General features: G+C 36.1%; 1 protein-coding gene across 4 annotated transcripts in view; it reads right to left on the reverse strand.

Annotated features, from left to right (window-relative positions):
* Nucleotides 1–15,833, reverse strand: part of CADPS2 (calcium dependent secretion activator 2) — a 700,135-nt gene that overhangs the window by 1,587 nt on the left and 682,715 nt on the right. For all 4 annotated transcript variants that reach the window (XM_027855139.1, XM_027855140.1, XM_027855138.1 and 1 more), the window contains one exon: nucleotides 6,834–6,938. In XM_027855139.1, the coding sequence (XP_027710940.1) occupies nucleotides 6,834–6,938 (105 nt within the window). The remainder of the gene's footprint in view (nucleotides 1–6,833; nucleotides 6,939–15,833) is intronic.

Below are 15,833 nucleotides of genomic sequence, written 5' to 3' on the forward strand. Positions count from 1 at the left end.
ATCTATCTATCTATCTATCTATCTATCTATCTATCTATCTATCTATCTATCTATCTGATTGTGTCCTTGCCTACCCTAGTCAGATCAATTCAATTTAAGCAGCATTTATTAAGGTCTTGTGTAAGGCATCTTTCTTGGGATGTTACTGGACCTATAAGGTAAAAAAAAGAGTACATCTATGTGCATATGTACATAAATATATATACACATATATATACATATAATATATATGCTACTGTGAGAAGAAAAGAAGAAGGAGGAGGAGGATGAAGAGGAGGAGGAGGAGGAAGAGGAGGGGGAGGAAGATTATTTTGCAAAGCCAATTTATACATTGAAAAAGGCTGATGTTACATGCAAGGTTCCAAACCTTTTGACCCCCACCTCTGCATTTAAGTACAGGAAGGTGCCTTTCTCAGTCCCCTTCCTTTTCCCACAGTGGGGATCCTTCCATTTTAATGGTGAAAAATTAATTGCAATTCATGGCATGCATTAGGCTTAGGGTCCCCTAAACCTAATGCATGCCATGAATTGAAATTAATTTGTAATCTGGGGGTTAGACATGATAACATTTAATTTTACATAATTTTTCAGAATCCTAGAATCACATAATTCCATTCTAAGTGACAGTATGTAAATATTTTTCAATCCTTCAGTGTTTAGGTGCAGCCTTCCCATTCCTCCTTTGCAGGAATAGTCACAAGTTTTCCTGTTATATACATTAATTCTTCCTCCTTGTGCTTTTATTTTGCATTTGAGTTTCTCTTAAATATGACTTTAAAAAACGTACATATTTTATAGTATTCTGTATGTTGTCAAGTAGAACAAATACTGTAGGGTTGGTTTCTATGGTGATTCTTTAAAAAAAAATCTAGAGTTTACATGCACTTAAAATGCATGTCACCTACACACCTTCCCTTTTGTCTACATTTCAGTTTAATTTTCCTAATGCTGATTTTCTAAGGTTTAAAACTAGGCTCCCCTAAAATCCCAGTATTTGGAGTTGGATAAAAAGTTCATTTACATTTCAGAAAACCTCAGAATGGTTAAACAAAGGATGAAAGAACAAGGGGGTAACAAAAAAAATTTCTAATGTAAATTTCTTTGATACTTTTTTTGTTATCTTCAACTCAGATCAGAACTCTTAACAATTGAGTCTCCTGTGTACCTGCTCAGAATACCTACCAACCTACTCCAGTTCACAAATATGAGTTCGGCTAGCATGTGGTGTTTGGCGTTCTAACCATGAAAAAAAAAATGGCTAAATAAGAGGTAAAGAAGGGACTGAGATGCTCCATAACTAAGTATCATGTAAATAACTGAGCAATGCACTAGCTCTTTACAAATGATTTCATCAATAAGGGATGGAGAGACTATGGCATAGTAAATAGAACACTCTACAGGAATTCAGGGAGACTTAGATTCAAATCTTGCTTTCCATGTTAGCTATATGACATTGGGCAAATCACTTAACCTTTGAGAGTCTCTTTTTTTATCTCTAGAATGAGATTCAATGACCTTTAAGCAAGAGAGTGCTGGAGCCAGCTTTAACCAGCTCCTGAGCCTCATGAATGTTTGTATCTCAGAAATTGGCAAATGTTACAAGTCGGGGCTTGATTTATTGCCTTGTTCATTGTCCAGACTTAGGAAACTGATGCAGAAAATCTGAATAATGAAGATTAAACTTCAAAGTGTATCTTGTGTTCATTTCTGCCCTACTCATCCCTCCTCTCCCAAAGCTGGTAGTTGAAAACTTACCAGCACAGCCTTACATCTAAGGTTCCATTAAATTCTGAAATCTTTGATCTATTTTCCTCAACTTGTGAGAAAGGTCAAGGGAAGACACATTCCATCTGGCTGGAAGATGGGAATCATGGTAGACTAGCTCTGCCCTCGTCAGTTTTGCATATGCTTCCTCCTTCATATGCCTGATGTTAGAAGGAATCACTTTCAGTTATACCCCTGTGAGACTGTCGATCAAACAGTACAGGTGGCTTGGACATGGTGACTATTGTTATTTATACAACTTCATGGGAAAGTGGCTATAACGCTGGATGTGAAGGCAGCAAGATCTGGGCTCAGATACTGCCATGAACACTCAGAAGCTATGTGACAGTGGGTGAGACGTTTCACTTCTCTGAAACGGTTTTTTCATCTACAAGTTGGGTCTAATAATACTGTTATTACCTGCCTGACAGTGTTCATTGTGAGGCTCAAATGAGATGATGTGTAATTTGCAAACTTTAAGATACAATGCTAGGTATTATTATGATATTAGGGTTTTAGATGTCATGGGTTTTGTCCTCCATGGATTTTTAAACATAAAACCAATTTTCCCTAGAAGGCCTTCAGAGTTAGGTAACTTCAGATCCTGAGTTTCTGTTTTAGTTGCCTCGGGGAAATAATTTTCACTTAAATTCAATGAATCTTTTTTTTCTAGGCACTTATGTAATATAATGAATAGGTACTGTTTTCAAATATGTAACTTCATTTAAGATTACACTAATGTTCTACTCTCTTTCAGAGGCTACTTTGTTGTTATCCTTTGGATAAATACATTTGCACTAACTCAAAGTGAAATTCAGCATGCTAAATTGTATACAGAGGCTCTAGAACAATTTTATAGATAGTTCAAAAGCTCCACCATTCAACTTCCAAGTCTTCAAGCTTCAAGGAAAAACTGTTCCCCCGGAGATATAGGTGCCTGATAAAATGAGATCCAGTTGCATAAGTCAATTCAATAATAGTGCTTGTTTTGTATTTTTATTGTAGCATTGCCTGGTGAATAGAAAGATAGTTTGTGGTCAGAATGACCAAGGTTCCACCCAAGTCTTGCCTCTGACGCGTACTAGCTACGTGGCAATGGACAGGTGTCTTAACCTCTTAGTGTCTCTAAGTCTCTCTAATTATAAATTACAGAGGAATTGCCAATCTATACAAACAGAGGGGGTTTCCTACCCCAAATAAAATGACAAGTTTAGAAAATTTTAAAAAAATTTACCACAAAGTATTAGGTCAAGCTTAATTTTTGGCATGTCCTTGACCTATAAACTAGTTACAATTTACATTGTTGCCTTAGTGGCTTATACATTTCTAGTATTTAAAAAAAAATTAAGGGGATAGTTAGGGAGGTAAGTTGAAGAGCTGGTATTCATTCATGCCTTCATTTAAGTATCTCTGAAGAGTTCATTTTGAAGCTGTAAACATCCTCCATGGTTGACATGGAGGTCTGTTCATCTCTCAGTATAAAATTGTACAGATTCTAAGTCACAAGTGCTTGTTAGAGGGCTCTCTCTTCCTTTTCTGGCCTCCTCTCTCCCCTCAATTCCACCTAAATCCCCCACGACAACTACACAGGGAGGTGGATATGTGTTTGCTGCTTTTGATTCTTGTGATGTTGCCCTTAAAGTGAACTTCAATCTCTCATTCACTTTGATCATTAACAAATAAAATTCCATAAATAACTTAATAGACAATTTTTCCCCTATAGAAATCCTGTTAGGGTCTGCCTTTAAAAAATGAGCCATGTTCACAGTAAATGAGTCAGTTAGCTTCTAAGTGTCTGCTGGCAAAAAGAAGAGTCACCACATAGGTTAGAATGGCTTAGGTGAGGTCTATACGATCACAGAAATAAAGGAATATTTGAGTAGATCTGATCCATTATGTCTGAGAAAATGGCTTTATGAGCAAAATATACCAGAATTTCTGGTTTTCTTGTCACTTACTGACTGAACAAATGAACAAATGGATGAATGAAAAGCATTTATTAAGCACTTACTACATGCCATGTACACTATAAGTGCTTATTTATTAAACCATTACTGCCGGGTATAATCTAAATGTATATTTATTAAGGATTTACTATATGCCAGATATTACATTAAGCAAATATACACAAGCAAGACAATGCCTGACCTCAAGGAGCTTGCATCCTCATGCGGATAGACAACACATAAAGAAGAACTAGAAAACATGGCATTATGGTTTGGAAATGCCCAGAAAATGACATGGAAGCTTTGTTCCGGGCAAGATATGTTGAAAGCTCACTTATTAGAATCTGAGATGGTTCTGGGAACAGAATCCAAGGTTTCAGTGGAAGAGGGATGAGGAGAATGGGAACTCTGATCATAGTGCAGATATCCTAGTTTGAAAATGGCCCAGGAGTGAGGTAATGCTATATATAGCTGGGATATAGTTAACCCAGTTTTTTCGAGCAGGGACTATCATTTGCTTTTCTTTGTATCTCTAGTACACAGCACGGTGTCTGCACATAGTAGGTGCTTCATAAATATTTACTGACAGGCCAACATGCTATCTACACATGTAGAGCAAAATTAAGTTGACTGAATGGAAAACAATTATAATCGAGAGCCAGCGTGGGTTTTGTAAAGTCCAGGTTATTCAAAAACTTTCCAAATTCTTTGGGCAATGATCATATTATGAAAAACAATGTAGGTGGCTATGTTTTGGGGAAATTTTAATGACAGGTTAAAAAACCTAAAATGTTTATGTATTATACAGTAAAATAGAAACATGACTGATAAATACAGAAACTCATTAAGGGCAGGTTAGTGTTCATGGTGAAGAAAATTTAATGAATCAAGAACCCACTTACATTTTAAATATGAATAACAATCATTCCTAGTTTAAGAAAGAGCCTATATCTTTATAGCACATGAACATGTTGGCTGATTCTAAGTCCCTACTTTGAAATAGAAAGTATGCAAATTCAAATGTACTTGTGAAATTTTGACAAATGTCCATTTATTTGTAGCTACCAATGATCTTAACAAAATAAGAAAATTTTAAGCCAAGAAAATATTTTTTATTTGGACCATAGAAATATAATGCCCTAATTAGGAAACATTCTAAATCATTCTTTCCTCTTGAATAGACCTGAAATTTCAGTTTTAGGTAGAATTTGGATTTTAGCTATAAGTATGCATATACATATATATGTAAATATTATATGTACAAATGTATGTTAGCACACAAACATATACACATACACACGTGTTTGCATATATTATACCTAAAGTCCAGAATTTGCTACTATTAGGATACATTTTCCATTAAATGATATCCATGATCCAATTCAAAATAATATGGTGAACATAATTATCAATTAAATTATGTCTATAATTTATATATCCATAAATTATATATCCATAATTATCAATTAAATCATGTTAATATTTATCTAATCACTGATAAATTGATTGAATATAAATTTCTGACTTCCTTAAACATGTATTAGATCACAGGACCATAGACATAGATCTGTAAGGGGACTTGGGAGGCCATCTGGTCCAACCCCCTTATTTTTTCAGATGAGGAAACTGAAGCCCAAGAGGTCAAGTGACTGAGTCAAAGTGAAGAAGGTAGAGGACAGAGGCTAGATGTGAACCTGTACCCTGTGACTCCCAATCCTCTTCTCTTTGTACCACATCAGCTTTCAATAGTAAATAATGAAATATAATTAAATAATTAAAAATTAAATAATGCTGATCTTGAGGACTGCTAGCTAATGCTATTATTAATCATGGTTTGGAACGCAGTTCTAAGCCATTAAAAAGTCTGGGACTTTTATTAAAACAAATATGGTGCATCCTATTCCTCTTTCACCAAAAGAAATTGCAAATTTCCCAGTCACATTCACAGAAACAAGGGAAACAAAATGGAAAGACTGAATCTTAGTGTAGGGGGAAAAACCAGTAGGTTATCTAAGATTTTTTGTTTATTAAGAAGATACTAGTTGGTAATATACACTAATATTTGGGAATTAAACATATGACAAATGCTAAAACTATTTGTAGCAGTGGAATTATAGAAAAGAGTAGTTCTAATTCTCTGGTTACTCATAATATTGACATTTGCAAGCATGTGTTTCAATGAGTAGATCAATATTCTACTTCCAGAAGTCTACTCTCATAGTCCTGGGTCTCTATGTTGTCGTTCAGGCAAGGTTCAAGTATTAGGGCTAAGATTTGTGGCATAAAGCAGTTTATTATAGTTGTGTATACAGAGACCAAGATAGTGATGAATGATCCTTATGCCAGTATCAGTTGATATGATCTTTAGTATAGCCTTTTTTATATACAGCCAAAATGTGCTCTGCAGTTTCTAGTAGGATTTAGCCATGGACAGATGTACAACTGAAATAAAGATCCCTGCATTATTCCTAAAAGAGCAATGACTTTCTAACAGCTTCAAGCTGAGTTTTCTGCCATAACTTGGAATTTTAAGTCATGAACTTCAAGTCAAGACTGCATAGGGGCACATTACTTGACCTTAAATTTCCCTCATTGTATGGAAAAGGAGTTTTTGTAAAGCTATATTTTGAAAAAACAAAACAATGTATAGTTCTGTTTTGTTTTGTTTATTTCAGTTGTACATCTGTCCATGGCTAAATCCTACTAGAAACTCCAAGCACATTTTGAATTAGAAAACTTAGGAACAATGAGTAGATTTTATGGCATGCCTATGTGAATCAGTGAAATTGAGCAATGCTTTTCCCCACTATGCCTTTTAGAAATTACTTACTTATGCCAGCATAGACAGAAGCCCAGGCTTGAAGTAATGAGTTCAAGTCCTGCCTCGAATACTTACCAGCTGTATGACAATGGTCAAATCCCTGTAAGTATCCCCATGCCATTCTCTAAGACCATAAATTAGTAAGGAGTTGTCCATTTGCATCTGTGGTGGAAGTTTCCACACTGGAATTTCCCGGTACTTACAAAGTCAAAGGTCTACACTTCCCTCCAAAATACCTAATGAAATTTTATGTTTTGTATCAAACAGTAATAGGCCATCACATTCAAAGCCATTTTGTTTACCTTTACTATTTTGATGAGAGTCTTCAGTTGGTAGATGTGAAGCTGAAGGTCTAATCTATCCGCCAACCACACGGAAATGACTTTCATGGAGCTGCTGTACCATTGCTGAAAAAAGGATGGGGGGCAGGGAACAGGGAAGGAGGGAAAGAAAACACACACACACATACACACACACCAAAACAAACAAACAAAAAAAAAAACAACAAAAAAAAACACCTCTGCAGTATTCATTTAACAGATTTGGTAATGAGGGGTAATGAAATGCTCTGAAATGACCACAGATCAGCACTTGAAGTCAATAATGCTATAATTTCCTGTTAAGAGAATTGCATGTTTTGCTAGGAAATCTGCTAACTTGACCTAGACTGTGCTTTACATGAATTAGCACTAGTCTTTCAGCTGCAGAATATTCACAGGGAAACAGAGCTTTGCACTTTGCAGCCTAGTAGCCTGCTTTGTAAGCTGTAAGTAACAATGGGCACTAAATACATGTTTATAGCAATGAATAGCCTGCTGAGACAGCAGGGGGAAAACCAGCTAAATTATTTTCAAAGAGAAATTTTGCATCACTTCAGAGTTTTCATGCAATATTGTAGAGTCCTAGAAAAAAAATCAAATGGTAGATGTCACTATGGCACAGAGTCAATATCTTCTGATGTTTATCTTTTATTTTATTTTGGAGTTACGGCAAAAAAGCACCCCTAACAAAAACATCTTTCTACTCACAATTGAAATCTTCACCAAGACCTAGATCTATTACTGTGGTTAGATTCTTTTCAAATCCTTCAGATCCAACTAACAATGAATAAACCTTCCCTGGGATCTGAAGAACTTTGTCATGGCAGTATTCTTTTTGAAATAAATGACTCAATAGATGTCTGCTGCTCATACAGCAAGAGGAAAGGTTTTGCTTCATTTTGGAAACGATTTAGTTTTGGGAGAGTTCATGTTCTTGCCCTGTTTATTGCTGGTCTCTCCACAGGAGAGGGACTGAAATCCTCCCCTAATGTAATTTCCTGCTTCTTTATAATGTCCACATTTGTGTAAATAAGAGAAATTCTGGGTCTGTATATGCCAAAAAGACAGTCCAGAAGTCACAATTCGTATGTTAAGTGAGTTCAGTTTATAGCTACTGTAGGTAGATTTAGGCAACTCAAAGAATAATTCGGTTTGTGAAGAGAATATGCTACAAAGAGAAACCAAATTCTAAACAGCATTTGGCAAAGGACAGAGCAGCTTATATGAGTATTTAAGGGATCTTATATGTATGTGCTATATCTGTGTGTACTTTTTAACTTGTTGGTACGTATGTGTATAATGTAAATATGAATACCAAAATATAAAGAGAACAATTTTTAAAAAATCTTTTTTATAGCTAATGACATTTTTTGGGGGAGGGAAGATATTTAGGAAAATCAACTCCTGGAGTCCTTTCAACTTAGCGTCTTAACTCGTGTTTATTAAAAAGTTGTTCTTACATATTTTTATCTAACTAGAACAAAAGGTATTTTAATTATAAGTTTCTGAAAACAAATTGGCTTCACATGTCACTATACTTCTTCTAAATTAGTGTACAGAACATACACAAAATATCAAGTAAACTAATTAAAATATGGAATAACTGATTTCCAAAACACTATAATGTCAAGTTGATGATGAATGAAATTCTGTGCTATTTAAAACACATGATTTGTTTTTTTGACTATTATTCACAATTTATTTTTGCTTTTTTCACATGGTTATATTCTTATTTCTATGGGATTTAAAAACATTAGGAACTACAGGTTTTAAGAAACTAAATGCTCAAATTGTTAATAACATTCAATATATTTAATTAAATTTTCAACTGAATTCATTTGATTATTTCTGCTGATATTGTATACCTTAGTGTCCCTCAGTTATTCATTTTAGTTTGTCATACTTATTTTTTACCTTTGCTAGTTCTCATTATTCCAAACATCAACATCATGACTTCTCCTTCAAAATAAAAAGACAGATCAATTTTATTAATGATCAAATATGCTATATGAGGAAAAGTCCTAAGGATCATACATAGGCCACGATCTGGTCCGATAGGAAAAAAAAAGGATTTAAAATTACATTCCTTCTTTGGGTAAAAATGGCTTACTCCTATGAAAAGTGGAAACAGAGTACAAATTCTGGTATAAAGTATTAGTTAAGATCTCCTGCTACATCTGCCCATTTCTTACATATTACTACTAACCACACTTTTGAAGACCTATCTGAGAAAATCAAATAATGCTTCAACATAAATCCATAAATATCCACTCCTTAAAAAAAAAAGCCTCACCCAGTTTAAACTTAATTTAACTTTATTCCTCTGCTGCACAAATGTGATAATTACTATGAAGAGAATCAAAAGTACATTTCATTTAATATAAAACAGAAATTAGTAATAACTATTAGATCCTATGACTAAAATATAAAAGTCTATAGTGAAAAGCATTTTTGAGGGGGAAAAATTGTCAATAGATCCTCTAACACTATCAGAAATAATACATCAGAACGGTCACTGGGTAAAAATACTGAGGTAATTACTATCAGCATCATCACACATCACAGAGAGTGGCTATCAGCAATGAGACACAGCCACGGCAACAGGAGAAAGGGAAAATTCACGTACTGAAACGTAAAGGTCATAGAATCTTGAAGAACTTTAGTGAAGGTAAGAAAGGAGTCCTCGGTTCTGCTCTGGAAAAACTGCAGATGGGCACAGAATCCCCTACAGCCATTATGGATACAGACATGGAAAATTCATTCTCATGATTGTGATTGTTTCTTGCAAACAAAACAAAAACAAAAGAAAAGGCAGAGGCAAGGGGTTTTCTACTTCTGGCATTGCAATTGGTGCTGAAAATCCCAGGTCATAAGCCCTCTTTGGGTCCTGCAGTACAGTAGGTCCCACTTTTGATCATTAGGACAAGAAAAACAGAATCAAGTAGAATGCCCTCACCCCCCAAAATGCCTTGCAGTAGGGCCAATTCGCAAAAACGTTCAAACATCCAGAAAACATCCTTTCATTCTGAAGAAGTTATTATAATAAAACATTTGCTGGCTGACTATTCACTTTTTCCTTCAGGGGACGGCAATGAAGGGGCATAGCAGTTCTCACTGAAGTCAATGGCATGACATTATTGCTTTATTCTTTGCTGTGGTCCACACAGGAATAAAGCAGTAAGTGTATATTATATATTTTTTCCACATCAATAACACGGCAGCAGCCAACCACTTTGACAGGAAAAAAAAATATGTATTTTTTTATTCATCTTCATCCAGCTCCTGTAAGGGCATGCATTACTCACTTCATTTTCCTGAGATATCTCTTTTAAAGCAAAAATAAAAGAAAAGGAAAGGCTAGGGTTGACTCTGTGAGACCCCTGTATTTATTCACACTTATTGTGCATGACTGTAGACTGGTAAATCATATTAGCAGCCCGTCTCCCCATCAAGCCGCTACTTGCTTTCCAGCCCTGGGAAGGTTCAACAAATCAACAGGAGCACGGAAAACAGAACATCAGTCTAATCTAGTGTTTAAGGTGAAGTTTTCAAACCCAATCTAAGGAGATCTTTAGAGCAAGCAACAAGCTGAAGGGCCCAGAAGGTGGTATTGACAATGAAAGAGTGTTGAAATATCGAGGAGCGCAGCGCTCGTGCATTTTTAATAACGCGAGGGTCAACAAGGACACAACTCCCTCAGTGCTAGTAGTTGCCACTGACTATGGAAATTGCCACACTAGGGCTATAAACGCTTTCAGTTCATCAGCTTTCTTAAACAGTTCATCAGCTTTCTTAAACACCCTAAACCCCCTCGGCGGACCTTTAGTCTTGAATTAACAAACCAAAGCAATGAAAGAGGGTGTAGTCTGAATGGCTGGCATTGATCCCCAACTGTGTCAGCGCTGCTACAGGCACAGAAAAACTCTCCCCATTGTCAATAGAAATTGACAAACCTCCTCTCCTAAATAGTACAGCTGAGCCAGGCTGGATACATGCAGCTGTAAAGGGCTCCACTCTCAGGGTCCAGAAGCACTAACAATAGAACAAGCATGAGCTCTTTGTCAGTCCCAGACTCTGCAATTTTCTAACAAGGATTAAAGTTGTTTCTCGGCAGTGCTGGTGAAAAGAGATTTAGCAACATACCGTGCTTTCTTCATGCAAGTTAAAGAGAAGTAGTTAAGGAATTTCATTATTCTGTTGACCATTGGGAACACAAAACAAATATATTAAATATTCCCAGTTCCTTTTCCGGACTAATTTATAACATTTTGGAGAAGGCTTCAATTAAATATAACACTTGTCTTCTGAAAACAAGCACTTCAGGCTTATTTTGGAAGTTTTCTTTATTTTATTTTATTTTATTTTATTCTTAAAAGGTGCAGCTGTTTGCCACCTGGAATGAGGACTCAATATATACTAATGTACAAAGCCTTAGACCTTCTGGGGCTGATATTCCTAAATCTGAATCACAAGACCCCATACGGCTTATATATGTTGGCAGTTGCTAGTAAATGGGTTCTGTCAGAATGTTGTTTCTGATGATGATGATAAAAGAAAAATAGCAGCTTGGCTGGGGCACAAATCTGTGTTATATTTTCTGCTTAAGTCTTCAGCTTTTTATTGATTAGGAATTGGTATGACCAAGGCCATGCTTTTCATCTGCTCCAGCTATGCTTGTCTCAATAGGTGAATAACAGAAAAATACGTTTTCCAGAGCTTCGAAAAAACTGAAGGGCTAAATTTCCACACTATTTATGGTAATACATTTCTGCAATTATTCCATTAGATGCAGGTTGTTTCTTGAGACTCATTGAGTTGAGATAAAAGAATAACACCTGGAAAATATCAAATAGGCCTTTTGGTTTCCATTGTATGTGTTTTAAAGGAAAGGATATGGTTGATTATTACTGTTGTTATAAAACAAAGTTTTGATGAGAGTATGTAAGCCATTCAATTCTTTGAGACACCCTAAAAATTTAAATTTTAATAAAATATTAATACTCATGTAATAAATGTTAATGATTCATTTTTAAAAAAGAATTTTTTAAATTAAATTAGAATTAGAATTAAAAAAGAATTCCTTTTTTTTTTTAGCATTATTGCCATCAAGTATAACTAAATGTACAGCTCTCATCTCCTCATATTTCTGAGGCCTTAAGTGAAAGATATGAAGCCATATAACAAACAACCTTTTTACTAACTCTAAATTTGATTTCATGAACATGATAATTTTTTTTTCCTACTGAAGGCATCTCCTTGAAACTATACCTTGGTTTCAAGGAACAAAGTAAAACTAACAACAGCAACAAAAAGGAAACAGACACAAGGAAGTGTTTAATTCAATCCATAAAGGCATTAGATCCAGGAAGCATTCAACTCAACCTATTATAAGGTGGGATTGTTTAATGAGTGTGCTCAGATTTTATCTTCCTGGTGGGTTATATACAGCATGAACAGATATTCCTTGCCTGGTTCCAATCCAAAGTATGCAACTTTAGAAGTCTTTTCTCCAGTCATGCATGATTGAAGGGTTGGTACTATGTGATGACAAAAAGTCTTCCAATTGGCTCTAGAGTCAGAAGAACTCGATTCAGGAGGTACTAAGCTGAAACTGAGTACCCATCATTCTCTCAGTCTCTTTTCCTTCCTGGGTAGTGAGTGAGGTAAGGAATGTTATGAGCTGCCAAGTTGGGGAAAGGGTGGCTTCCCTACGTCCCACTAGGCCACTATGTGTCTATAAGCATATGGCACCTCTGTTTCTTTTGCGTTCTTTCCTTACATCTTTGGTGAATGAATAATCTGAGAGGGAAGTTCTCAGGTAATTTAATTGTTTTAGGAGATTCATCAAAGGTCCTTGGAAACAAGAAGTGACAATAATTCCTGCCAGAGTGGTAGTGGCCAATGACAGAGGAAGCACCTGTAGTAGATTTGGAAAGACAGTCACCTGAGGATGTTGGTGGCTTTAGGGATCATAACCTCTCACGACAGAGAAAAATTATAGCTATGAATTGTAAAAAGGCACCAATTTTTGTAGTGCAACAGAGCTACACCTAAGGGGAACTTCACGAGGACTTCATGAAGAGAAAAAAGGACTTCCAGGGCTGGAAATCAGGAGGTACCCTGTGGCCAGACGTGTTCTCAACACATATATCTCACTACCTCTCTATTTTAAGTCTGAGGCCCCTCTCCTCAAACATCTTGTGCATGAAACAGAGGCATGCACCCCTGGGTTAGGAGAATGATGTTTTTTTAACTACTGATGTTGCTATACATTCTTAATAAATTTCTTTTCTAAAAGCTAATTGAAACTGATGGCTGAAGATCACCAGTGAGGATTCAAAGCAACAGTAATTACCCCTAGTCACCTCAAAGTTACCCCTAAACCCTGAGAGAATGTAATCAAATGGACTTTGCCTGCCAGTGTGAGGAGGTATTGGAGGAATAGCACTGGAATGGGTTACTTATACTACAGTAGCTGAAAATTAAATTTGAAAATTTTTCTTTTTCAGGCCTAGTAATTTTCATGCTATACTTTTTTTTTCAAGTAAAGTTATGCTTCTCTATAGATCAGACAAATGCACAGAGCCACCATGATGCAGTAGGAAGTATAACGGACCAAGAAGTCTCAGTCCAAGCCTTAGTTCTACAACTAACAAGCCATGTGACTTTGGGATATGTGGCTCATTTTCCTCATCTATAAAATGAGAGAGTTTGACTTACATGATATCGAAGATACTCTCCCACTCTAAATTGTGTGATTCTTATAAACCTAATTCCTAAACTGTGTCTTAAATTCTGAGAGGCACCATATGACTTAAGCTTAGATTCGCACAAAAGATGAAGCTATAGATTCAGTGAATATTGTGCCTAGGGTAATTTAGTATCCTAGGGCCCTAGAGTTTTGAACTTGCTTGCTTAGCAGAAGTGAAAACTAAAATTACTTCTATGTGCGAGCATGTGTGCGTGTACGTCTTTTCCTGCAGTTTGGCTGTGACCTATCTGCTAATTTATTTTATATTATTCCTCCTCATTTCAGCCAAATTAGCTTATTTATACACAGTTCCATCTTTTACCTCCACATATGCATGTTACCTTTGCCCTAAACACTCTCCCTTCCTCACCTCCTCTTAAATAACTTTCTTTAGAATAGCTCAGGTGGTACCACCGACACGAGGCCTTTCCTGATCCCAATGATTGCTAGTTCTTTGCCCTGCCCCAAATTATTTTATTTATGCAGCACATATATGTACATGTATAACATATATAGCACATATGTAAGTATAACATATGTACACATATTTAAAATACACACACATTTATGCACATATACATTTGGAGGCATATATTATTACCCCCAGCAGAATGTAAGCTCCTTGAAAGCAAGGAATGTTTAATTTTTGTCTTTGTATCCTCAGTATCTAACACTATGCCTGGCACATAGTAGGTACATGCTTAATAAATGCTTATTGAATCAACTTTCTGATGTGTTCATCTCTAACTCATTCCATTATTATAAACTTCCAACATAAACTGCCACCAGAACAATGTAGTGAACTATAACATCGTGGACCTGGAAGCCTGCAGTTTTAGAATTCTCAATAGTCAATTCTCTTACTAACTTGGGTTCTTGAAGACACCATTTCATTTCCTAATAAAGTTTACTCCCAATGAAATGAAGGCGATAACTCTGTCAAAGCAGCAGAGTAGGGAATGAGTCAGATTTGTCAGACCTTTTGACCTCAAGATGAGGAGAAGAAAGGAAATGCAGGGTACTATCACTGTTCTATTATTTAATGCTTCTGTTTACCAAAAAAAAAATTTCTAGGTCACATGGAAGGCTGACATACTGAAATTTTCAGAGATGAACCAATAATTTTTGTACCAGGAAGTGAGAAATCATCCCAATGGGTCCAAGTGTTCTTGAAATATCCATAGGCACAATGAAGGAGAAAGTGCTCAAACCCTCTTCAGTCCTCAGTATCTTAGAAAACTTTTTGATCTATCTCCATGACAGGGGAAAGAAATGAATCCAGCCAATGGCTACATAGACTGTTACCTACAGTTGAGGGTACTAACCATAGAGCAAAATATTAGGCTTTGCTCTGGGAGAGAATAATAATGCATGTAATACAGTGTAAAGAACCAACAGATGGGAAGAAACCCTCAAGTGATTGTTTTTTCTTCCTCCTAATGAATGTGTCTTCTTTCAGCAAATTGAACTCTGAACTCTCATGCTTTCTTTCTGTACTTCCATGGTGACAACTGGGAGACTGGAGAGTGGGCCGCCCCTAATATGAAGACACATCTTTTGTTTTTGCTGTTCAGTCATTTCAGTCGTGTCCAATTCTTTGTGACCCCAAGTGGGGTTTTCTTGGCAGAGATATTGGAGTGGTTTGATATTTCCTTCTCCAGCTCATTTAAGAGGAAGAAACTGAGGCAAATGGGATTAAGTGACTTTCCCAGGATCACACAGCTGGTAAGTGTCTGAGGCCAGATTTAAACTCAGGAAGATGAGTCTTTCTCACTCCAGGCCTGGGATTCTATCCAATGCTGGCTGCCCCAAAGACACAGCTACATATCAGTATATGTATCTGTCTATATATAAACGTTTAGAAGGCAACAAAGTAAAATATCAGGGCTGCAAACAGTTGCCCATACAAGGACAATTAGAACTCATGCTATGGTTCCATTCACTTGACTCTGGTGTTGCTTTAGAAAGCAGAGAACTCTTGACTACTTCAGGGAAAAAGTTATACTTCTATCTGGTGACATCCTTCCAATTCCAGTTACTGTATCTTCTATTAGTCCTAGTGGTAACAGCTTTTTAAAAAATTTACTTTATATTTTATTTTAGCAATGTCTGAAAATCATCTGAAGTGTGTTTCTAGTTTGTAATATAGGAAGAGAAGGGGAAAGGAATAAGTATTTACATAGTGCATACTATGTGCCAGGCAATGTCTTAAGAACATTACAAATATTATC

Source organism: Vombatus ursinus, unplaced genomic scaffold (assembly GCF_900497805.2).
Source record: "Vombatus ursinus unplaced genomic scaffold, bare-nosed wombat genome assembly UNPS02010788.1, whole genome shotgun sequence".
In the NCBI taxonomy this organism is placed as follows: domain Eukaryota; kingdom Metazoa; phylum Chordata; class Mammalia; order Diprotodontia; family Vombatidae; genus Vombatus; species Vombatus ursinus.